General features: G+C 36.7%; 1 protein-coding gene across 1 annotated transcript in view; it reads left to right on the forward strand.

Moving 5' to 3' along the window:
* Positions 1-3,212: 3,212 nt before the first annotated feature.
* The window catches only part of nes (lysophosphatidylcholine acyltransferase 3 protein nessy), a 35,537-nt gene continuing 14,778 nt past the window's right edge, over positions 3,213-23,971 (forward strand). Inside the window, exons 1-7 of the mRNA XM_014421144.3 lie at positions 3,213-3,451; positions 6,921-7,028; positions 7,118-7,240; positions 7,507-7,622; positions 7,982-8,140; positions 9,214-9,345; positions 10,521-10,629. Of these exons, the coding sequence (XP_014276630.1) occupies positions 3,361-3,451; positions 6,921-7,028; positions 7,118-7,240; positions 7,507-7,622; positions 7,982-8,140; positions 9,214-9,345; positions 10,521-10,629 (838 nt within the window). The 5' untranslated portion in view covers positions 3,213-3,360. The remainder of the gene's footprint in view (positions 3,452-6,920; positions 7,029-7,117; positions 7,241-7,506; positions 7,623-7,981; positions 8,141-9,213; positions 9,346-10,520; positions 10,630-23,971) is intronic.

Raw genomic sequence — 23,971 nt, forward strand, 5'->3', positions numbered from 1 at the left:
ACAGACTAAATATGTTCATCTGGAATAGAGGTTGCCTTATATTACCTCAGATTTTGACTAAAAAAAAATTATTAAAACTAATATTTTATTAGTTTCGATATATTCTCTTAATCTAAAATGTTCAATTTACTAATGTTGGAGAATTTAAGATTCTACTTTAAAAAAGCCATTAAATCTATGAGAATACCTATCATTAATTTTAGTAAAATGTTTTTTTAATTTGACATTTTTTAATCTATAAATTTTAAACTGGATCTCTTCAGTTAATACAGGTTTATAATAAGACCCTGGAGAAAATTCCTGATTCCACAAAACCACAATGGAACTAGGAAGAACACTCAAAAGTTGATTCAGATTTTATAAAACCAAAATAAGGAATTAATAGTAGCAGAGCGAAGCTGTCCTGAAAACGGAAGGTTATTAGGATCACCTGTCTACCATTGGAGCAGGTGTGTGCAGCCAAGCAGCACGATATCCGCGTTGGAAGTGTCAATTTATGCAAAAGTAAAATAGTGCAGAGACGGCATGAACACATTTTAATTCAGACTTACACATAATAACCAAACAACTGATTTAATCTCTTTACTATAATCAGAAGGGGGTGGCTACCATAACCTCAATGATAAGATGCACATCAGCATACATATGTTATGAACTAGTTAGTTCTAGTACTCTTCCAAAACACCATGTTGTCTATCTCATCTCAGAGCATGAGGATGCAGGTGCCACTGAAGCCCCTTCTCCAGAATAATAGTTTTCCCGAGTTGAGGACCGCTTAATGTAATGTGATATAGAAACCAATAAGGAGGATGATACCTTCCTTATATTTGTAACCCTATCGATTTAGAAATATTAGTGTAGCTATTTTTCTGACTTAACCGAGAAATTATGTCTTAGATATATCTCTCGACTTTGGATGTTTTATTCGTAATGGTGATGATGGGAGGGTCACGCCGGACATTACGCAGTCTCATCAATGGGAGACCTCACTGAAGTCAAAAACTGAAAAGATTTTTCCTTTTATCGTAAGGAAATAATACAAATGACAACTGGGATTTGTTTCTTGGCACACTGAGAGTTTTTTTATCCCAGATTTTGGGACGCTTCATGGTGGTTCAATTAAACCTGGAGATCGAATTCTTCGAATGCTCAAATATATGTCCTTTAAATTTTTTCTCCAAAAAGTTTGATGATGGTCCATTGCTCTGATTAAATGGTCGGAAATAGCTAATAAGGGGTTCAATGCTAGAGGAAGGCAGTTACTGCCATCAAGTGGTATGAAAGCTGCACAAAAGATGATATTTCAGCTGCGAATTCTATTGTATCATTGAAGCAAGTTGGCCAAATCTGTTTTGGGTGGACAGTAACCACTCTCTTGCTAAGAACCTGATTATATTAGGAGAGTATTCAACATTAAAGTGAGATAAGCTCTCACTTCAATGGTGGATTAGCTCAAGTCCAAAGATATTTAGTAGACCATCTGTATTGCCATACCATTGTATATATTCCTTATAGTTTATAGTTCTACACAAAGAAAAACAATTATCAATATTATGTTAGGTTCAATCGTCACTGGAAGAGTAAGATGGCTAGCTATGAATAAAAAAAAACAATGTGCGTGTTCTAAGACTGCTTGCCATATTTTTAGTTCTCAAATATTTTTACTTCTCTTTACAACTGTAAAGTAATTGTGCCTTCCTTTTATAATGTTAGGAGTATACCGTGCTAAAATGGAATAGCTACCACTCTTTATATTATGAGGAATTCACATTAAAACTGATTATTTGTGTTAAAAGAGCTTTTAATAAAACTTTATTCGAGGCGGTCTATTCAATATTTGCTGGAAGAAAAGTCTTCTTTTGTAAGGATTGAATGAAAAGTGTACAGAAGAATGAATGGGGAGTCTGAAGTGTGGAGATGGGAGATGGCACATTTGCAAATATACAATTTATTCAAGGATCTACACTTATCTGATTCCTGATAAAAACGAGTAGGTTGAGATGGTACGACCCTACTAATCGGATGAATAAATAAGGACAGCCAGTTATAGGATATTTAGCAAGGTAAGTATCTTTGCTTCAAGGAAGGGTTGACCAAGAGCGCGATGGAAGAATAAAGTGTTGGAGCATATGCGGCGAGTGGGCATCCAAATAATGGAGGACAGGAGCCTATGTCAAAGCGGGCCAAAGACAACTTCGGTCTTTTGTGCCAGAAGATGAAGAGAATTTGTTGAATTGATTATAATTATTTATCCAGAATTTCTGTCAATTATGCTAGGATTTGAAAAACGATTGCTTTTCATAGATGTAGCTCCACTTAACCTCCAAGTTACTTAAAGGTGGATCCACATGTTGGCCGCTCGCCACCAATCGGAGGCTTGTACAAATGCTCGGTAAACAAAGAGCGGGCCATCCACATGTCAGTGTTATTCAGAGAGGCAAGCATGGCGGACGTACTAGTGGTTTCAGCCATTGCACTTGGATTGTATTATTTTTATTACAAAAAAAGAAAATTAAAAGAAATTAAATATAAATAAATAAGATTAAATATAAAACTTATTATAAAAAGTACCAACAAACACCTTTAACCTCCTAACAGCTCTCAGTTGCAACTAGACAAAGAACAATGGTGGAGATGCTACACGAGCGCTCTCACGAAACCCTTTGATCTGTGTCCAAAAAACCGACTCTCGACGGATCGGCATCGTGCCTAGGCCAACCGAGCCAAGACACCCATCCACATGCTCGCGTATGTCTGAGTTCGCCATGGCTTGGCCAACATGTAGAGGCCCTTAAAATAGCCAAATGATAAAAAAAGAAAAAGATGAAAGTTATTTATTGTTTATTGATAAATAAATATAATAATAATAAAATAAATAAATACCTATTGTTTATTGATCGTTACACTTTCCGTTTCCAGAGTGGAAGTCCATTAAGATTGTACATGTCGTTTCCCTTACACACAGTTCATGTTTTATTCACATAAAATATAAAATGTAAAAGTGTATATGGAACTAATATGTAAACGGAAAAGAAAGTGGATATTACATTAATTTACACCTTATAATATTAGTTGTAAACGATAAGGAAGGGAAAAAGTACACGCACTATGAATCGACCTTAACTTAACGTCATCACAGCGTATGTTCATGACGAACTCTTTGCCTCCGACCTCGCTGCTGTCCTGCAGTTAAATTATTTATTAATTTAGTGCTTCAGTGATTGCGTCGGAGTTGGACTCAGTTGAGTGTCGACATTGGAAACGTTTGTTTCAGTCTGCTATCTTTAAGATCGCGCCCCGTTATGTATTGCTTTTAAGTTCAATTCTATTATTTAAGACTTTCCTAAAGGATTAGACAAAATGTTGGGTGACGAATTTATTCTGAAAAAACTTTCTGTAGTGACTGGAGCTGATGTTGAAGGATTACGTTTAGTATTATCCATATTATCAGGTAACTGTTTGGGCTCTTGATTATTTCTAATGGAAAATGTGTCTTTCAAAATATTTTATAAATAATATTTATGACCTTGAGCTATTTAAATTAAAATCTTAGATGAAGCCCTAAATTTCTCCAGAAATTAAATTTTAACTTCGAATTAATCTAGAAAAATTTCAGTAACTTTAAATAACTTACCTTAGTTATTTACATATTTCTGGGTGTATTGCTACTTATAAATAATTTAATTTACTTCAAGATTTGACACAAAAAATATGTTATGAATTTTTAAAATTAATATCATGACAATGTCGCCCCTCTACAACTTTATATATTTCTTGTACTTACAATTCTACTTTTCATGTTCTCATAAACTTAATTATTTTAAACAGTACATGACTGCTTGAATAGAAAAGTATTATCACTAGAATGCTTCCCACTTTCACCTGCTTGTAGTTTTAAAAAGCACTTCCCCTGGTTATACAATACCATTAAAATATTTAAATTACTAATGAATAAGGTGCTTGTTTAGTCTAAAATTATTTAATGTGATATTCTAATTTATGTTCTAATTAATTTATAGTATTAGCTTAGCAGTTTGACTTATTGCTGTCATGAATGGATATTGATTTGACATTTGAGTTATGTTCGTAAATTATAAAATCACAATTTATTGCTAAACTTATACATTATATACTGCTAAACTCATTGAAATTTGTTTAAAAGATTTTGTATAAAATGTGTTAGCAAGCTTTGAATGTAAAGCAATTTAGTTTTCTTAAACTGCTATAAAATATATTTCAAATTGTTAAAATTTTAAGTAAACAAATATGGGAGGAAATGAATCTAAAAACATTGTTATTAAATAACCCAAGGTTAAATTGTGTAGTTAAGTATCTTTGTAGTAACTGAAAAATTCTATTTAAATAAACTTCCAATTGTCTTAACTAGTTCCTAATCCACATTTGGCACTTCCTGTTAACTGTCATCAATTTGAATACAATACTAGTTTGAAGAGTATAATCATCCGATTAATAATCAATTAATATTTCCAATGTTGTATTATAATAATTACATATTTGTCATTTAAGTATTTGATCAATATTTTAGCAGTTGTAAAGATTTTTGATAATGTTTTTCTCCAAAATTTACTTGAATAAATCATAATTCGAAATGAAAAAAAATTGTTTTTTTCAGCAATAACATTAATCATTTCATCCTTGTAAAATAAGAATAAATGCCATTGGCATTGTTCCAGGTTACAAAAAAGCAAATAAAAAAACACTTAAAGCCTCAATTATTGGACTAAATTAATAAAATTGCTAAGTCATAATAACGCCTATGAATGAGTTACTGTTTCTTTTGTAAATATTTCCATTTAATTGTTTGTTATCACTGGTAAGGAGTATCCAAATTATGAATCAGAATTTACTGATATAAATATTTATAAATACTAATGACTTTTTTTGTGGTTATGCACATTGCGTATCCAACTCCAAACATATACTGTTTCAATTTCCAGTAATCCTTAGGTTTCACTTAGTTATATGAGGATATCTGTGTAGAAATTTAAATAAAGAAGTGGCTGATTGGTCTTGTATTTATGATTCAGCTCACGTTACATTGAATAAATTAAAGAGTTCTGATGTCCAAATTTTGAAACCTTCAGTTAAGAGGGATATTTCAGTGCTGAAATATATTTCTTAGTATTAATTTTTAATGATGTTTACATTTTCTATTATTTTTATTCCCTAACTCCCCAAAACTGTTTTCTCTACCCAGTTTGGTAACCACTGTATTTGTCTACCAATAGGTGTGCATCCACCAATGACCAACCATTCCTTCCCTGGTTGTCCCTTGATGATCAGTGCACTCTGTATCAGTTCCTTACTACAACAGAGGAGAGAATTTAGCATGCCAATAGGCTTTCTTCTATTGCATATTTTTATTCCACCTGCTACTTTCCAATAATAAACCATGGTAGTAAAAATACATCTCTTGGCCCAGATTAGTAATGAATGGGAAACTCACTTAGCTCAATTGATAGGCGGTTCTTTTCTTTCCTTCTTTTTCCCTGTCACGACAATGAGTAAATGTGTATTGAATTTTTAATTATTATTATTTGACTCCAAATACATTATCAGAGATATAAATATAAATATTTTTCTGTGTCATTTAGTCAAATGGCTGAAAAAATCCTATTAGTATATCCCTGCACACAGCTGTCATTCACAAAAACAAGATTAATACTCTATGTTTTCAAGCACCATTCGCTGATGTTACTCCCTTTGAAACGATCGGAACAGATGACTTCAATATATGGTATTCCTCACCCTGGTGGCTGGAAAAAAACAAACCAAACTCAAAAAAACATTTCTTTAATTTTTTTTTGTGAAATTATTGAATTTATCTGAAATATTTTAAGTTTTGGTGTCTGTACCACTTAAAATCATTAAACTGTTAAAAAAAAAAATATTTTTATAAATTTCCAATTTTGGGGATTATTTCTTAACCATAGAAATATTCTCATTTTATAAGTTTCTTTTCAGTTATATTTCCAGCTCTCTTTATATACAAAGATCAAACTAATGTTGATTCAACTTTTGTTTTTTTCACCAAGTGACAGACACAAAATACAGCCTACCCCTTCTCAAATAATCAACTTTCCTCAGCCTCCTCTTAAAATGCATTACCAGAATGCAGAGAAAGAGGCTACCTTCAGCCCATTTTCATCATTACCTTCATCCCAACACACCAATGGGGCTTAGAAGAAAAACAAAAAAATTCTACTTTTTATAATTAATGAGTATATATTTTTTTAATTATATCAAATAGGAACAGAAAATGGTAAATAACAAAACATAAAAACTGATAACCATAGACAATGAAAGAACACGCATACAAAGTAAGGCATATGTACAAATTTCAAATAGATACTGAATGTATATACTTTTATAAAGACTAGTTGTTGATCAATTGATTGAGCCTAGAACCTGGCAATGAAGGTCAGAAAAGAATAAAATGTAAAAAAGGATATTGAATTAAGAACATAGGCCATAAAATCAGAAGTAAAATAGTTCAAATAATGAGAAAAAATAATCCTGACACATCAACAATATAAGAAAATTAAATACTTTTTTTTATTTTAAATAATAAAAAAAGTTTGGAAATGTGAAATTTATCATTAATTCAAAGTTATCCCAAATACTTTTTAACAAATAAAAAAATTACAACAGATTGATGTTTTGTATTGATTAATTTTAATGTTATATGTTCCATCTATATTTTTTTGTGATATTGGTGTTTAAGCATAAATTTAATTTGTATCATAATTTTTGGAAGAAAAAAATTTATTTATATTCAAGGGATTTTTTATACCTGTTCATTTATTGTTTTATAAAATTATATTTTATGTTTTGAATGTTTTTATACCATCCATTTATTACTAATATTCTTAGTGACCAATGCTCTTGTTTTGTTTTAGGCTACCTTATTGCAGTTTTTCACAGGAATTTCTTGTATGGCAAACCTCCAGGAATTCAGCACCTGTATTTCATTATTACTGGATTATTTTTAGGCTTTTATAACTTTGGTAATGATTTGTAACTTATCTAGTTTTAAAAATATTTATTTATAACTTTATTATGGATTTAATATTTTAATAATTTTTTTTTTTTTTAGGTTTAGATGTTCTGCATACGACAGTTACACTTCTCTTCGTATACACTGTATTAAAGACGATCGGTGGCACCCTACATTCTGTTATTATTACCCTTACATTTACCATGTTCTACCTCCTTGTCGGTTAGTAATTTAATGCCGTTGACATCATGAGAAGTGTACTGTAGTGCACGATCACTCAAGAGCTGTGGCATGTTATTCATTGTAGGTTTCATATTAGAATTTTTTATTGTGGAAACAAATTTTTAATCTCCAGTCAGTTATTAACCTAACCCATCAGATTTTATAGTAAATGCCTTTTTGTTATTTTATAGGTTTTTACATATTTTATTCTAATGAATAGTTTGAATTTTTTTTTTATTTATAATATTATTGCTCTTTTGTTTCAGGTTATGCTAAGAATGAAACAGAATCTTATGATATTGTATGGACCATGCCTCATTGTATATTGGTTCTAAGGCTCTCAGGACTTGCATTTGATATTTATGATGGCTCTTTTCCTGAAGTAAGTTTTTATAATTGAATAATTTGTTAAAATACAGACCAAATCATTAATTTAAATCTCTTGAGTGTATAACTGTTTATGTTTTGAATCCACTTTCATATTAATAAATGGCACACTGGTAATAACACACATTTAGCTACCTCCTGCATATTCGGCATATTAATTGTCAGGAGGTAGCTCTTCTTGATTTTCTGTTTGTTTATCGTAAATGCTTTCTACTTATTTTTTTTTTCCATTTATAATTCTAGTTTCATCTTAAAATTAACTTTTACCAATAATACTTTTATCAGTAATGGTCAATCAGTAAATTTTCCTTATATATTATGCTTTAATCTGCAATATATTTTTATTTTTTGCAGAAAGAACTTTCCAAAGACAGTAAAAAAGTAGCCTTACTTGAAGTGCCTTCATTACTTGAAATGGCAGCTTATGCTTATTTTCCTACAAGTTTTCTTGTCGGACCACAATTCCCTATGAAAAGATATCAAGACTTTGTTGCTGGCAAGTTGAAACATAATGTAAGTTAAATATAATTCTTACTCTGCAATACATTTATATTACAACAAATAATTTGAATGTAACTATCACTGTAATGTTCCCCAATTTATCATATTTAAATATCTTATTCACCTTATTCAATATTCCATTGAAACTTCAGGGTTTCATTGCAATTAATTCAGAAATCTAAAGAGAAATTACTAAGAAAAAATATTTCATAGATATATTACATGAGATCTATGTTGTCATAGCACAGTAATCTAATGATTACCTCAATAAATAAAAATGATTTTTACTACTTTTTTTTTTGTTTCACTTACTGAGATATGATGGCTTGTAAAAAGTTATTGAATATAATAAAATTTTATACTTTTTACTGCTGTACATTTTCTTGATTTGTAATGGAAATTTATGACTTTTTGCTTCCTCACTACCTAAGTACCATGTTTTCACTACCATATTTTAGGCATCAAATTTGGTTCCATGTCTGTCTGTAGTCAAATTTATGTTCGATTGAGCCATTAATCCAATTTTGACAAATTTTTCTGGGATTGAAAAAAATTCATAGATTTAAACAGATTGTCTGCCATAAAAAAAAAAATTATTTTTCTTGACATATCTATATTCCAAAAACAGCTCATCCAATTGGGAACAAATTTGGGGATAAGTTGGGGTTTAGTGTGAAAATGTATTAAATTTCATTAAATTCCATCTCCTGTTATTGCTTTCCCATGCCTAAAAGTTTTTTTTTTTTCATACGAGTTTCAAACATGCTCCTCCTGCAGATTTTATTCTAAAACAGTAAATCATTAGTCTTGAAATATGTACCACTACAATCCATGAAGGGTCAGGGATTCAGTACTTTGTAAGAAAGTTTCTTGAACAACGCTTGTCTATGTAGTTAGAAAGTGTTCTTAAGAATGCTGGATATTACCATGTTATTATTATTTTTTAAAGTGTTAATTTTTTTTAATTCCTATGAATTTTTGCTCCTCGTGGGCGAAAATCTTATTTAATTAAAGTTTTTACATTAAATATTCGATATAAGTATTAAAAATAGTTTCCTGCTTATGAAAATTTTTCATTATTACAGCCTCAAAGCCAGCTTCCAGAATGTATTTGGCCAGGTTTGAAAACGCTGATAGTTGGGCTTATATATATAGGCATTTTTTGTGTTGGCTCCAACTATTACCCAGACTCATATATACTTGGACCTCAGTTTGTAGTAAGTACTTATAAGTTAATATTAATTAATACTTAACAATAAATTTAATTAGTTGTAGTAAATTAATTAAGTTGTTTATAATTAACTACTCGATTGTGAAATTGTGTACTTTAAAAATTTCCGTTTCTTTTTCTTTCAATTTTTTTTTTTTGATTCAAGTTCAATAATTAGTGTGTTTTTGTTGAAATGGGAAATAAATTATTTATTATAATTTTAGTATAAAGTTCTAACTTTTAGTGTTTCCTTTTGACAAAATTCTCTTTTGTCTATTTTACACATACATAGCTAAGCTCTATTACTTACAGTACTTCAGATATAATGGAGTAACTAATGCTCATCACTAGTTAACTTGTTTAGCAGTCATTGTATTACAGGATGATTCGTGCCCATTCCTCTATCTCCCGGCCTAAGATTCTGTTACCTGTTTCAATAAAAAGTTTGATATCATGGCTGAGGAAGAATAGCCCTCTTTGAATGATCCTAATTTTGAAACATGCTTGGAGACTTTTATAAATCTTTAGAATAATGATTTGGGAATTTAAGGCCAGTTTGCAGGTACCATATTAGGTACTTAACAGTTGGCTAACTGATTTTTAGACATTCTGTTTTATGTCTGACCACTTGTCCGTCCTGTCAAATCGTAAAATTTCTAGTGACCATTAACCACCATGTAATATTTCTTTTTCTTACTTTTAACTCTGTTCTAATGCATGTCCCATTCTCTACTGAGACAGCTAATACAATAAATAAATAAATACAATAAAAGTATTTCTTTGGTCTGTATTTTCTCCAATCCTTAAGAAATTGTTATTGCATCGAAGGTTTCTATTGGACCTGGAATACCTGGAAAAGTTTTAAAAAAAAATTTTTACAGAGAAAAAATCTATAAAACTTGAGAACAATAATAATTCAGAATTAGTATTTTGTAATTATTTAGTGTATATACATGTACCTTACTTTGACATGCATATGTACAAATTACTATTTCGATGACCTGAAGTTTTTCCTGTGACCTGGAAAAGCTACGGAATTCCTTTCATTTCATAGAAACGATTTTTGATTTTAAATCTGCTAAAATCTTCATCATGTGAACAACATAACTTCTATTATATTTCCCTATACTACTAATATTGTAACTTTACAACTTTATAATTGACTTTTATCTTATTTTTCAGGAAATATCATTTTTCAGGAGAATATGCGTACTTGGCATTTGGGGGCACATTACTTTGATAAAATATATTGCAATATGGTTGTTAAGTGAAGGATCTTGTACTCTCATTGGTAAATATTTCATCGTCTTATATAATTATATAAAAGGAAGGCCCCTTTTAGTTTGTAACTGATAACCACAAAATCTATTAGACCATTTTTTACGAAAGTTTAACTACACCATCTTAATGGCCTATGGAAGGCTTAGCGATAATAAAATCTGTTGATATATACAGCTAATATATAAAATTAAAGATTGGAGAAGTTCGTCGGGGGTGCGGTCAGCAAAGAACAACATAAATAAACAAAACCATATTTATTTATTTTATGCCGATGTTTCAATTAAAGAGTTTGTTTGAATGCACTGATTTCAGGAACTACCTGTCCAACTTAAAAAATTCATTTTGCATCTGGGTTTAGGATTTATAATATCATCCTGCAACTCAAAAGAATAGAACAATAACTATAAATGTTAATCTGGAAAATAATAATATAACTTTTTTATTATTATATTTTTGGTTCATCTTTTTTTATTTTTTTTTTATTATTATTTTAAGGCATCAACAACCTCGGGGTCCTTATTGTCTTAATTTCCAATATTTTCATTAGACATTATTTCCTTGATATCCAACATTTTTATTAGTCCTTCTTGGCTTAATTTCTGAATTGAAATGTATAACTATTGAAAAATGGGAACTTGTGGTAAAATTTTATGGTAAAGTATTGAGTGATTCAGAAATTCAAAAAGTTTATTTACAATCCGTTTGTTATCCTGCAAAATAGAATGGAGATCTTCTGGTAATTCATACAAAGATTCGAGGGAGTTGTAGGCTTGGCATTTAGTTCAGATATGTTTTACAGTAAGTCGTTTTCTGCAAGTCACAGGTAACTGTGGGCTAGGCACGTATGACCTATTTGAAGGTGCGTCAAAATTACCTCCTCTCTGCGCACATTTCTAGTGGATGATATCCAAGGGGAAATATCACTTCTGATTTCCTGTAATTTATTGTCACTTACATTTTTCCACATTTGATGCCATTTCAATTTAATTCTGTGCTTAATGAGAGCAATGAAGTCATCGACAGGCACTCTGCAATAGGGAATTCCTTCAGAAATCACAACCTTTGCTGCCCGATCAGCCAGTTTATTACCAGCTATCTCATAGTGCCCAGTGACCCAAGCGAAGAACACAGAAATACCGTTTCTGTTGGCTGACTTTAATAAATAATCGATCTTTTGGTTTAGCGGGTTTGTTCAGAAAATATTTTTAAACTGAGTAGGATTGACTATGAATCTGTACAGATGACTGGTATTTTTTTTTTGTAGGGTGAAAAACATTTAAGCTTTTGTAGATTGCAACCATTTCAGCTGTATAGCTACTACATGTCGGCAACAGAGAATAGGTACTGTCGATCATTGCACACAATCGAGGCACCAACACCTGAGGAGTTCTTGGAGCCGTCAGTATAATTGAAGTCGGTGTCACTAAATTTGTGTTGCAGACAAAGAAATTCATATTTATACCTATATGTCGGAGTTTTACTTTTAAATAGCCTTGAAAGGGAAAGACAAAGTTTGGGGGAGATAAGTTCCCAAGGGTAAGATGATGTGATTACTGCTGTACTTGATACTATACTTCTTGCAAACTAGGTATTTCTATGTCTAAACTGATCAGTAAAGTAGAGACCCTGACTTTAAACAATTTGTCAAGTCGGTTTGCTGCTGGTTTAGATGCTGTCTATTTGGAAACAATTCATTCATAGGATGGTTTCTAGCTGAGTAGATTTTAGCAAAGTAAATGAGGTCAATATGTTGTCTTCGAAGGTAGAGCAGAGGCTCACCAGCATCAACGTATAGACTAGTGAGAGGGCTGGAGCAGAAAGCACCCATAGCTATTCCGAGTTCCGTATTTTGTAGGGAGTCTAACATTTTCAGGATGGTGCCCGATGATGAGTTGTAGCCATTACAACCATAATCCAACTTTAATCTCACCAGTTTCTGTAAAAGCTGTCTTTTGCTAAAGAATAGCAACTGTTTTACTTGTTGAAATTTTAAAGCCGTGATCAGAAAGCCATACATTGACATTATTTAGAGTGGTTTGAATATCTTCTTGTAAGGATATTACGTTTTCCCCCCCTATATAAATGACAAGGTCGTCCGCATAAAGCATGTTTTTAACTGGCATGCAACCACATTCAATACTTTCTTAAAACAAATGCAGAAAACTGTCTTTTCCCTGGACCCTGACGTACTCCATTCTCCTGTTCAAATTCATTTGATAAAACATCACTAATTCTAACTTTCTAGCTTCTGGTAAGTAGAAAATTATTTATGAAAGCAAGAATGTGACCATTAATCCCAATACTAACCAGAGAGTCAATTATATTCCTTCTCTAGGTCCTATCAAAAGCATTTTCAATATCAAGAAATACCGTCATTAATTTTCTCTTATATCTAAGGCTTCTAGGATGCCAGACTGTAATCGAAATAAGTTGTCTCTAGTACTTCTCCCTCTCCTGAATCCACTCTGCTGGTAGTACGCTTCTGGCTTCCAAGTACCATGTCAGTCTATTAGAAAAAAGTTTTTCCATCAATTTACAGATAGATGAGGTTAGGGTGATCGGTCTATAACTATTGACATTTATGGAGTCTTTGTCTTTTTTCAGGATAGGAATCGTGATCGCTAGCTTCCATATATTCGGAAAACTATTAGAGAAAATATTTTATTCAATATCTTTAAAATCATAGATTTATTAGGTTTTGATAATATCAATGCAGATCTGATCTGGACTGGACCGGGTGAGGAATCTTTTATGGAGTTCAATGCGATGAGAAATTCATCCGTAGAAAAATACAGGTTTAATGGATCAAGTGAATGATTAGTGATGAGTGGAACTGATCCGATAGATTACTTTATGCTAAGGAACTGTGCAGAGTAATTTAAAGTTGATGAGGTATCAGAAATGCTTTGCTAGAGTGCTAAAATTGCAGGGTCAGTTTCATAGTGGGCATGAATTTTCAGACAACTTATTTGAGGTGAGTAGCCATAACCCATAATTTTTTTAACTGTGTGCCAGAAAAAAACTCCTGGTGTGTTACAGTTAACCTTACTGAGAAAGTTCTGCTATCATAATTTTTTATCACATAGCTTGCATGTTTTCTGGCTGCTTTATATGTCTTTAGTTTTTCGGAGGATGGTAGGCGAAGAAATTTTATAAGTGCCCTCCTTCTGTTATTTATTGCTTTTTCACAATCTTCCGACCACCACAGTACAGGGGAGGGCAGTAATAAGTGTTAATATTATCAGCTGAGGAAATGTATGGGATCACTGCTTGGGCTGCTTAGGGGCTGCAGGGATCACTGCAAGTAATCTAATGTTTAATTGTAGAACCAAGCGATCAGTGTTAGTATCGGAAAAATCAATGTCTGAACGCTTAGCTGTCACTTGATACTGGGACCAATCAGCTTTTTTAATGGGCCATTTGTTATATCTACTGAACGAGAAGCATTTATTAAGTGCTTTAATAATTATGTGAAAATGGTCGCTGCCATTTGTATCATCTAAAGTATACCATTGAGTCTTAGCTTGTATTAGAGGACTAGTGATCATAAGATCTATTGCTGAAAGTTATCCTGATCCGGTACAGAAGTGAGTTTGATATATTGTGTTGTTTATAATATTTAAATTACAATTATTTATAAAAGACTCCACTAATTTACCCCTCTCATCTAAGTAGACACTACCCCAAATTAAATTATGAGAGTTATAGTCCCCAGCGAGAATTAGAAGTGGCATCGAATCTTCTTCTTACCCTCACACCAAGATATGTCATCTCCTCACCCGGTCTAACCCTCTCTCCTTGGATATCCAGGGTGATAGGATGAGCCCTGTCCGTGGAGCTTCTTATGAGTATGGCCCGAGTCTTGGCTGCTGCCATACTCAACTTCCTCTTCACGCACCACTCTCCTACAAGACTGGCACACCTCTCCACTTCTGTCTTTAGTCTGAATCTGCTGTTCTTGGCCATGATAACTGCCGGGTCATCGACGTAGGCCATGGCAAGAAACCCCTTGTCCTCTAGTTCCCCCAGTAACTCATCGAATACTAGCTTTCACAGAGCTGGTCCTAGGACCGAACTCTGGAGACATCCTCTGTCGATTTTTCTCTCGACCTCATAGTAGTTACTCCTGATCTTGACACTTCTGTTATTGAGGTAATTACCTACGAGGGAGTATAGATTACTGAGGTGTCGAGCGCTTGCAACCGCTGGAGTACATGGGGCCACCAAACGCTGTTGAAGGCGGAGGAGATGTCAATCATGATCAATAAGACATATTTCTCCACCCTCTCCTCCATGTCCCTACGCACTCTCAGCAGAGCATCTGTAGTTCCCTTGCCACAGATCGAGCTGAACTGCCGTGGATGACTTGCAGCACTTAGGATACGTATAAGGCTGTAGACGATCATGTGCTCCAGGACATTACTAGCTACTGGCAGGAGGCATATTGGTCGATAGGATTCAGGCGTTTTCTTATCCTTACCACCTCCCTTGTTGAGCAGTCTCGAGCAGTCTGCGATCCTCCACTAGTACCCCTTATCCAAACACTTGTTGAATATATCTAATAACTCTTCCTCGATATAAGGGGCACTGTTCTTGAGGATTGCAGCATCTATGCTATCTTGTCCTGGAGCCCTTCCGATCCTTTGTCTGTCCACAGCAAGATGAAGGTCCCACATATCCCATGGTGGACATGGTCGGTACCTGGTGGGTATAGCGTGATGCATTTAACCATTCCATCATCTGCACTATCCAGGAACGGATTATCCCTAGGGTATGTATAGTCTATATACATCTTGGCAGCCTCCTTCTAGGTGGTTGCTGGGACACCGCTTACTCTAATAGCCGCCTTCACTTGTAATGACTTAACCTTTCCAAGTGCCACCCAAGTGGATTCTTTTCTGATTCCTCTACATTAAATTCGTCCCAGGACTTCTCCGTTTTGGTATTCCCTATACCTATGCTTAGATTCTTCTCGGAGTGCAGGCCTCCTCTCGTTGTTTCTGCACTCCTGGTACCTACCCCTGTCCCTGTATTATTCTTTTTTTAACTGCGTTAGAGCCAGTGTCCACCATGGGGCCGGACGTACTCTCGTCCTTCAGCGTTGGAGGGTCATACTCGCTCCTCATCTACTGGGGTCATCTTCTCCCATTCTCTGTCAGCCAGTATTCCCTCCATTTCACTAGAAAACGCTCTCCAGTTCGCCAATCAGGTCACAAAGTGCTTTTCTACTTCTGGGGCACCGCCTTCCTCCTCCACCACTCTGAAGGCTATGACCCTTTGGTCAGAGCTCGTATCTGACCGTAGGGTCCAGTTTGCAATACGCTTTGCTATGGGAGCCATGGCAAGTGTCACATCTATCCAACTCTGGCCCCACGCTCCAACTGTGGGATCAGAAGGCTCGTTCATAATAACCAGCCGACACCTCACCATGCATTATTCTACCAATCTCCCTCTAGTGTCTGTACGAACCGAACCCCTGGCCGTGCTCCATGAATTGGTGTCGGAGCAGACTATCACGCTTTTACACTATAGGCAGCTCAGCCTCCACAGCAGCTATATTATCCTATATTATCTACATGGATATTTACATTCGCCTGTCATGGTGGCATGTATGCTGAAACCAGAGCGAAGGCAACTTTGCCCCACCTGACATAACATACCGCTTGATCTACTGTGATGTATTGCTTCAGTTTCACAACGTTGAGGACAGGGTTAATGACTACAATCGCTGCTCTAGGCCTCCTCTCGCCACTGCCTAGACCGACTCCCTCGACGTAATTCCAAAACCTGTGACCACATTCTTTCGACAACATGGCTCCTGAATCGCCAAGATGTCAGAACTTCAGGCGAGAGTTCTCAATTCGTCCGCAACCACTCGTCTCCGGCCCATATTGACCTGCAAGGTATGCAGCCTATGCATACCAGGTCTTCTTCGTCTGCTTGACCATCATCTCCAGACGTATCGGGCATTCCCTGCTGCCCACACTATGTTGGAGATCTTTCCTTACACTGCCTTTGGCCTTACAGTTTCTGCACCCTTATTCTCTTCCGGACACTCCTTGACTTTTTGCCCTGTTCCCAGACACCACCTGCACGATACGTCCTTCATGCATATTTTAGCAGGTTGTCCGTAGTCTTGGCACCAGAGGCAAAGTAGGGGATCGAGGTAATCACGTATGATCAAGCCACCATCCTCCGCTGACAATGTATCAGAGCGAGCCTCATTGCTTGGTGCACCTCTAGCACCCAGGTATTCATGAGCCCGCCCCTCGCAGGAGTAGAGAAGCAGGGTCTCAACTACTCCCTCCTGTCTTTCCAATCTTTCAGCGAGTCTATAGGGATGTTACTTTATAGATAATTCTCTTGGACGCTCTCGTTCCAGAAATTAGGTACCCCCTAACTTCCAGGCGATGTCTGCGTGCCATTGTGAGCCTCGCCTCCAGTCCCTTATCCTTGAGTTTTCCCCAGCTAATAAGTTTTTGAGCGTGGTCAATGGCTTCAGTCCTGATCAGGACGCTACCTCTCTGGGTCACCTTAACCATCTTGATTTCCCCAATTTGTTGCAAATCTTCTGGGGACGGAACCTCTTTGTATATGTCTCCAGCTGTCCACCCTTCTGCACGCCCTCTCAAAGTGATATACGTCGCTGTCTCTTGTGGGTTCTGAGGGACTGCTGGTATACTCCAGGCCAGTGAAGGTAAGCTTTTTCTTTCCTTTCTACTCCTCTTCTTGTTGCATTTCCAGTGTCTGAGTGGCCTTTTTGTTTTTTCTTTTCCATCCTTGCATCTTCCATGGCCCCCTTCATCCTCCTGTAAATTGGCGTCTTGCTGGACCTTTTTGGAATCGGGGCTGGTGCTGTGCCCTCATATTTACTTTTTACCTTCTGCTGGAATGGCAGAAGGTAAAAATTCTCCTCTGATGTTCCAGCATCCGGGATTTTCCCTTCTATTATCCCAGGGGTTACAGCCTTCTCCTTCTTCTCCTGGGCTCGTCTCTCCTGTGTGCTCCAATAGCATTTGGATATCGTGGTCCACCTTGCCCTCCAGGTCACCAATTAGACCTGACACCCTTTTTAGTGTGGGGGAGACCCACTCTTTTTTTCTTTGATCCTATACAGCTCCTGTGGCATCTCCTATAGTCTCTGCCACCATAGGAACTACAATCTGCGATACTTTTTTCCCAACTATTCAGTGAAGTTCGTCGGAATTTACAGTTTCTTTGACTATTTCACCAACTATCTCTGGGATTATGTCCCACTGGGCTTCCAACCCTGTTATAATATTTCATAGTTCCCTAGTCTGCATGTTGATATATTTCTGGCATTCAACTGTGTTTTTTTTCCTTTCTAAATACTTGATAATTATACCAGATCCTGTAGTCTACTACTAGGCTTTTCTGCTTCTGGGGACTCTGGAGGGGGGTATCCCCTCCTCACATGCTCTTTTTTTTCTTGGACTCCTGTGCTTCGGGCTCATTATACTGTCTCTACTGTCAGGCCCTGAGTCTCCGTCCGCCTCACTGCTGCTTCCCATTGACTTTGGATTACCCTCCGCCATTTTGTATTCCCCATTATCAAGTTGGGATTTTATTGTCTGTGGTAATTTTTATAGTTTTTTACTTTAGTTTTTCACTACCCCCACTCTTATCCGACACTTCAATTACTTTTTTATTCACTCCCTCCATAGTCAATATTGAAAACACCCTATTTTACGTAAGAAAGTACATTAAAGGGGTGTTTTTGAAAAACACTTTTCCTAATTGTCTGGTTGACCCTGTCACTCAATGGATTAAGTAGGATAGGGGATGCATTTTGAAGCCTCAGGTACCCTGCAATGATGACCATATATAAAGGTGTGATCTTGGGTATTCTGAAGTATGCATCCCCTGTCTGGAGCCGAAATCTCATGCAGACACAGAAGAGAAGACTGGCTCTGCTGAGAATCACGAAGACATACAGAACAGTGTTGCATGAGGCTGTGCAGGTGCTGGCTGGAGCGATGCACCTTGACCTCATCCTCAGAGAGGATGTCCTTTAATATGAAGTAAAGAGGCAGGGACTAGAAGTGTTACTGGAGGTGCTCCGAGAGAGGATCGGTGATACTCCAAACTTATGTAAGAAGGACTCAATACAGGAGTGGAATGGACAGTGGGTAGCAAGCCAGAAGGGCGCACTACTTTGAGAAAATTCTTCCCTACCGTCCTTTCTAGATTGAAGGCTAAATGGGTCCTCCCAGACTATTGGGTCTCAGAGATCCTAACAGGATACGCGAGGTTTTCGGGGAAAGCTGCAGAGCTTTGAAAAGAACATCGACCCCTGGTGCCCAAGTGCGGAGTTCCTGAAACAGCAGAACACGTAATAGTAGATTGCTCCACCATGGAAGGAAACCAAGCCAGGCTATCAAGAAAGACCGGGATTTTTGCCCTCGCCGAGTCGGACTTTCCCTGTTTGATGGAAGAAGAGAATTATCCCTTCTTCAGGGAATTCATTTACTGGTGGAAGGAAGTGGTGGGTCCAACTCATTTCACAATGGGAAGGGCTTGAACGCCCAACATCGGCGATCTTCCAGAAGAGGCAGAAGCTGACCCAGACTGAGACCAGGAGGGCTGGACCAGTCTGGTAACTGTAGGAGGCACCCTGACGTATGCGCACCAGGAGGACCTACCGAACGGATGCAGTGGACAAGGTCAATAAGGTGCTGAACCCCTAGTCCTGGGCTGTACCACAGTAAACAATTTAATAATTAAATAATTATTTTTAAATATATAAAAATATTAAAAATAAAAGAAGTCATGATCTATGGGAGCAGTGGCATGCGCAAACCCCTGCGCACTACCCCACTGCTCCCACACCCTGTATGCCAGAAATGCCAAGGGAGGGGATATTAAAAAAAAAAAGTAGAATAAAGATTAACTTAATTACATAGGATAATGATTAATTTATGTATATATAACTTATGAGCACTTGGACTGAAAGGCTTGAAGAAAAAATAAAAGAGGGAACAGAATTAAAATGCACGCTTCCTAGAAAGATAGAAGAGCTCAGTCTACGGTAAACCGCTGTCCCTATACCAATTTTCCCCACAATGTCTCGTACACCCGTCACACAATATCGTTATGTCGTGCCACCCTCCAGGAGAAAGTGTCGATTTGTAATTCTACTAACGGTGTGTTCGCATTCGGTGTCTCCTCTTGATTCCTCCCCACTCCTTGGATCGTACCTATCCGTTTGGTTTCTCCCATTCGAAGCTTGCGACACCGATATCTCCTCTTCCCCAACCAAATCCTCCACAGGCCCTTGTTATTCCTAATCCCTGCACTTGCCTTCCCTAATAGATCGCAACCTATAATAGCCTGATATTCACGGGGCATTTTCTCCACGATATGAACCCTCAATACCCCTTCTTCGATCCCCCATTCCCGTAAATCAATATCCGCCTCCCCTTCTACTCTACAGAGCCCACCCAGGGTAATTAATTCACAATGACATACCTGGACATCCATCTGGAGTTTCCTCTCACCACCGCTCAGCTTCCCGCCTCCCGGCACAGGATGGTGTGGGAGATCACCGTGTCCACTAGGCATCTCACGCCACTCACCTTGATGATAGGCATATAGGCTGATCTCTCCTTTGATATTGAAAATCTCCAATGTGCGGTCACCCCTCTCCTGGCACCCTCCTCAACTCTCTTGCCTTGATCTCCTTCCCTCACTTACTTGGCACCATCTACTGCTTGGCGGTTTATTGCTCCGTCCTCCTCTTCCTTTCCCCTCTGTTCCTGAGGCTTCTGAGGTTTCACTAGAGGACTCACTAGGTCTATAGTCCTCTAGTCTTTTCCGCCATATCCGCTGGAAATTTATTTCCATCGGTTCCCCTAATCCCGTCTCTGCCCTTCTGTACATATAAGGGCACTGTCGTGCTATGTGGCCTTCATTGCCGCACTCAAAGCGCCTAGTGTGGGGGCATTGGGCCACCAGGTGTCCTACTTTTCCACACCCGTGGCACTTCCTGTTTTCTTTCCCTCCTCCATTGCGTATTCTGCCCTGGTTCAGTCGCCTTTCTCTACCCGTACCTCTATCTTTACCACTATCTCAGGGTTCTCTTCTTTTCCATGGTGTTGACGGATTCCATGTGTGGTGGTACAGTACTCTGTTCCATCCTTGCATCCTCCTCTCTAGCATTCGCGTTGATCATGTCTTGAGCACATTTCACAAAAGTGCGGTCCCGGGGTAAACCTTCCCTTTTATTTGTCTCCTTAGCCAGTTACACCTTCATTATAGAGTCGATAAAATTCATCTTCCAACTGATAACATCCACTCCAAGAGTCTCTCTCATCTTTTCTGTGGCCAGATTAAACTTTCCTAACAGCGTGGCTGCGTACTGTCCATTATACTGCCCGTGCTTTCTCCTCTCCTGCATTATGTAGAAAATGTCTTCCTCTGGGGACCATCTGCCTCCTCCATAGGCCTTCTTTAATCTTTTCTTCACTACTGGCCATGCTGTTTCCTCGTCTGCGTGAATATGGTTCAAAACACTTCGCTTGATCCGGCATATGAGCGTTACCTTGAGGGAAATCGCGTCATTCTTGTCCAGCAACTCCTCTGAGACCTTGGCTGTCAACCTCTCCATGATGCGATCTTCACCTTTAATAAAGTGGTTTAACTCATCCATTTTGCCTGAGATCCGATCCAAGTCTGAGATGGCTTTTCTAATATCCTGAGAGGTTACTGCTCTCACTTTCATTTTAGCCATGATATTGGCGTGAGCAGCCGTGAGAGTGGTCTCTGGTAGCGGGGGTAGCACCAGAACCGCCGCTGGGACTGCCGGGCCACAGGAACACCAGGAGCCGGTTGCGCCACTGGTATCTGTAGAACTGGCTGCCTCACGGCGGGCTGTGGTTGTGGTTGACCATCACCATTAACCATCTTGGTCAGTAAAAAAAAATTACAATATAGGCGAAATAAAAGATGAGACAGCCTGAGGAAAAAAGAGAAAAAAAAAATCCCTGATGAGAGAACAGTTAAAAAAAAAATCTTCAATCTGTGAAGTTTTTATAAATAAGATTTAGATTTTTAAAAAATTAAGATTTTTTTTATTTATTTATTTAAGGTAAATTAATTTACAACTGTACAAAATAATACAATAAGTAAATATGTTGTATGTTTCATATACACTTGAAAATCTTGGGAAGGAACCACCCATTGGTGGTACTTCAAGCATTAATTTAAATTAGAAGGTTCCCATCTTCTTTCAGACGCCTCGGAGGATTATCAGGGATTCTTAAGGATGAAAGATTAAGAATTAATGGGTTAGGATGGGTAAGGAGTTTGGAATGAAAAGACTTATATCTGTTTTGGGCCAAATCTGCAACGAATGGGATATTAAGGTCTTTGTGAATGAGTTTATTTGTAACGTAATAAGGAGCATCAAGGATTTTACGTAGGATTTTGGATTGTAACGATTGGATGCGGGTAGAATTTGATGGTTTGGTAGAGCCCCAGAGCTCAATTCCATATGTCCAAATTGGTCTGATTATCGTAGTGTATACTAATTTTTTGTAGTGAATGGGAAGATTAGAGCGTTTGTCAAGTAAGTGTTGTAGCAATCGGAATCTATGAGCAGTTTCTTGTCGTTTCAGTCTTGTGTGTGGATTCCAAGTAAGTCTCTTGTCAAGATAGAGTCCTAAGTATCGAATCTGTTCAACAGGCGTTAGTGGAGTATTTAGAAAGGATACTGTAGGACAGGAGGGCAGAGGTTTATGACGGAGAGTAAAGGTGGTGATCTGGTGGGATTTGTCAGGATTTATTTTGATTCTCCAGTTTTACACCATTATTCAATAGATGTTATGTGTGCCTGTAGTGTTTGTGATGCATTAGTTGGGTCGTTGTTTACAGAAAGTATACATGTGTCATCAGCGTATGTTGTTAGGGTGGGTTGGGATGTCAGCTGTATAAACCGTATAACGAATGGGACCTAAGATACTACTTGAAAAAAGAGATGAGTAGGCTAGGTTATGATTTACTTTAAAGGTTCTATCAGTGAGGTAGGAGGGGATTATAAGGAAATATGTTGGGGGTAGGAATTGACGAAGTTTATAGAGCAGACCTGGATGCCAGACTCGATCAAAAGTTTGTTCAACATCGAGGAAGACCCCCGTGCAGTACATACCGCGCTCCAATGTGGAAGATATGACAGCAACCACTCGATGACTGTTGTATGGTAGAATGAGATGTTCTAAATTAAGATTTAGAAAAAAAAAAAAAAATCTTCAAGCACTTGGACTGAAAGGCTTGAAGAAAAAAGAAAAGAGGGAACAGAATTAAAATTCACGCTTACTAGAAAGATAGTGCTTTATTATCTCTGTGATGCTTCTTATAGACATTATTGGGGTTTATTTACATGGGGAGTTAGGATTAGAGTTGTATATACAGGCCTTGTCCAACCATAACATATATATAACATGAATGACAAAGAAGAGGCTTCGGCTTATTATGTCAGTCTGACAGAAAATCAGGGTACAGAAAAAAAGATTACTTTTTCTGGTTGGTTACACTTCTCGTAAATCTAAATCAGTAAAGGTGTAGCTTTCTTTTCATGGTTAATTTTTTTATATTAATCCTTTTAACTCTTACAATACCGTCATTTTCAAGTTCTGAAACCAATTCATCCTCTGTACCATTCAGAAACTCCGGGACATAAGTAACCCCATGTTAAAAATTCAATGTTTTATTTAATTCAGATAATATGGGAGTATTTTGGAACGTTTTGATATTACTCATATTGAAAAAATCTTTTTCATTACTCACCAGTAATAATATAGTACCATTTATTTAAATTTTTACATTCACTTGTGGACAGTAACTTCTTATGAACCGACATATGCTAAACGGGCTGTATTATTAAACATTTTATTGACCGAACATGTATCTATGCTCATGACAATATATTTTTTGGACCATGTACCTTTTAATTTAAACATCTCCCCCGTGTCAGGCGGTTTAGGTTGTAAGGGTGTCACCATGCACTACTAAACAAAAAATAAAATAAATAAAAAGTTAAGGTAAATAAAAAGTAAAAATGAGAATTATATAGATAATAAAAGAAAACCAGTTAATTTAAAATAATAAAAAAAACAAATGAGTAATTAATACAATGATGAAAGAAATAGGTACTCCCTGTCAACACTCCAATTCCGAGAACATATGTTAAGAGTTACACAAAGACACAATGTTACTTCTCTGAAATCTGGAAGACAACTGATGGCTCATCTTTCATTGATCCCTGACTCCTATAGTGGGAATGTCAATCTTCTTGTTCCTGCTCATATTTCATTGAAGAGTTATACAGTCCTAGA

Source organism: Halyomorpha halys, unplaced genomic scaffold (genome assembly GCF_000696795.3).
Source record: "Halyomorpha halys isolate HHAL.00 unplaced genomic scaffold, Hhal_1.1 Scaffold305.1, whole genome shotgun sequence".
NCBI classification, from domain to species: Eukaryota; Metazoa; Arthropoda; class Insecta; order Hemiptera; family Pentatomidae; genus Halyomorpha; species Halyomorpha halys.